The 1,818-nt window shown below is 46.4% G+C and overlaps 1 protein-coding gene across 1 annotated transcript in view; it reads right to left on the reverse strand.

Annotated features, from left to right (window-relative positions):
* DZIP1L (DAZ interacting zinc finger protein 1 like) overlaps nucleotides 1-1,818 on the reverse strand; it is a 59,986-nt gene that overhangs the window by 40,078 nt on the left and 18,090 nt on the right. The window contains exon 5 of the mRNA XM_007947539.1: nucleotides 1,320-1,448. Within this exon, the coding sequence (XP_007945730.1) occupies nucleotides 1,320-1,448 (129 nt within the window). The remainder of the gene's footprint in view (nucleotides 1-1,319; nucleotides 1,449-1,818) is intronic.

Genomic DNA, 1,818 nt, shown 5'->3' on the forward strand with positions numbered 1-1,818 from the left:
GGCCTTCAACAAGATGGATTGACATGGTGGCTGCGATGATGGGCTCAAGTATAGCAGGGATCATGGAGCTGGCGCAGGATTGGGCAGTGTTTCATTCAGCTGTGCATGGGGTTGCTATGAGTCGGAAATGACTTGACGGCACCTAACAACAACATGGCTCTTCTAGCCATAAGTCTTTGTACACTCCATGGTGGAATCAGCCATGAGCAACCAAGTAGCTCCTGATTGTTAGTTATCCACCTGTGGTATTTCTGTTGGGAGCAGCACAAAGTAATTTTCTGGGAAGTTAGCACTCGCTCTTGCTCACTCGTTCTCTCTCTCTCTCTCTTTCTCAGGTGTATGGAATTCTGATGTTGGGATTGGTTAGTTTGGCCACTCTGCCAGACTCAAAAGGAGGCCTCCTAAGGCAGAAGAAGTCTCTCTGACTACTGGCTGAGAAAGACATACTGCTGAGAGAACTGCACTCCTGAGAGCCACACGCTGCTGAGAAAGAGACATCGAGAGACACGCTTTGCTGGGAGAGAGACTGTTGGCTGAAAGATGGCGGGCTGAGAGAGACTGAACGTTTTCCCTGAACTTGAATTGTAGCCTGGTGCTTCCCTAATAAACCCCATAATCTGTGAGTTCTGTGTGGCCATTGTAGTGAATTACTGAACCCAGCAAAGAGGTGGTGGATGCTGCAGGAGGAACAGTTGGTGCTAGGACTGATAAAAAGGCTGGAGGGAGGCAGCATGTCTAGCCTCACGGGAATAGGCCTTGGGCTATTGATGTGATTCTGTCTTCCTCTTGTGCAGTTACAGGAGGTCAGAAGATGCAGCCTCCTTGCTTCTCTGCCACCACTGAATCCCTCCCAAAACCAAACCCACTGCCATTCAGTCAATTCTGACTCAGAGAAACCCCCATAGGGTTTCCAAGGCTGTAAATCTTTACAAAAGTAGATTGCCTCATTTTCTTCCCACAGAGCAGCTGGTGCTGCAGCCAAATACCTTACTCACTGAGGCACCAGAGCTTCTCAAATCTATCCCAAGAATCTTCAAATACTGCTACATTTTCTAAGAGTTGTTTTCAACTGGATTAAGATCAAAATGGGGGCAAAGGTGTCAAATAGGAGGCACAGCTGTATATATTTTGAAAAAGAGTCCCAAGGGAATCTGATATTGCACACATGCATATCACCATCCTCACCTGAGAATTCTATTCTAAGTGTTCCTGTGTTGGCAGAACTTCCCTAAATCCACACAGCAACACAAGAGATTTTGTTGGAAGGAAACATGGTTCTTGGCCAGATCTGGGAAGAAAAGCATGACGCATTGGCTCACCTGAATTTCCATCTTCTCCCTCAGGGCCTGGAGCTCCCGTGCCTGCCTGAGTCGCTCCTCTGACTCCTCGTCCCTCAGCGACCCAAGGTTGGACTCTATCACACTGTGGGACTGCAGCGCCTGCAGTTTCTGAAAATGCCATGACACAGTTTTATTTAGATAAACATCTTATCATGATTTTGTCTTTTATACCTTGAGCTGTGTCAGAAGTACACACGTTACCCCAACCAAAAACCTCCAACTTGGACATCAAGCTCAATTGGCATAACATACTATATATACAAAAATATTTTTCCACACCCTACTTTGGCGAGTAGCAACTGGGATCTAAAAAGCTTGCAAGCAGCCATCTAGATGCAATGATGGGTCTCTCCTCATCCAGAGCAAAGAAGAATGAAGAAAACCAAAGACACATAGAAACAATTAGTCCAAGGGACTGGTATACCATGTGATCCTCAGCCTATACGACTATGAGACCAGAAAAACTAGATGGTGGCTG

This window comes from Orycteropus afer, unplaced genomic scaffold (assembly GCF_000298275.1).
Source record: "Orycteropus afer afer isolate SDZICR_OR568_19922 unplaced genomic scaffold, OryAfe1.0 scaffold00188, whole genome shotgun sequence".
In the NCBI taxonomy this organism is placed as follows: domain Eukaryota; kingdom Metazoa; phylum Chordata; class Mammalia; order Tubulidentata; family Orycteropodidae; genus Orycteropus; species Orycteropus afer.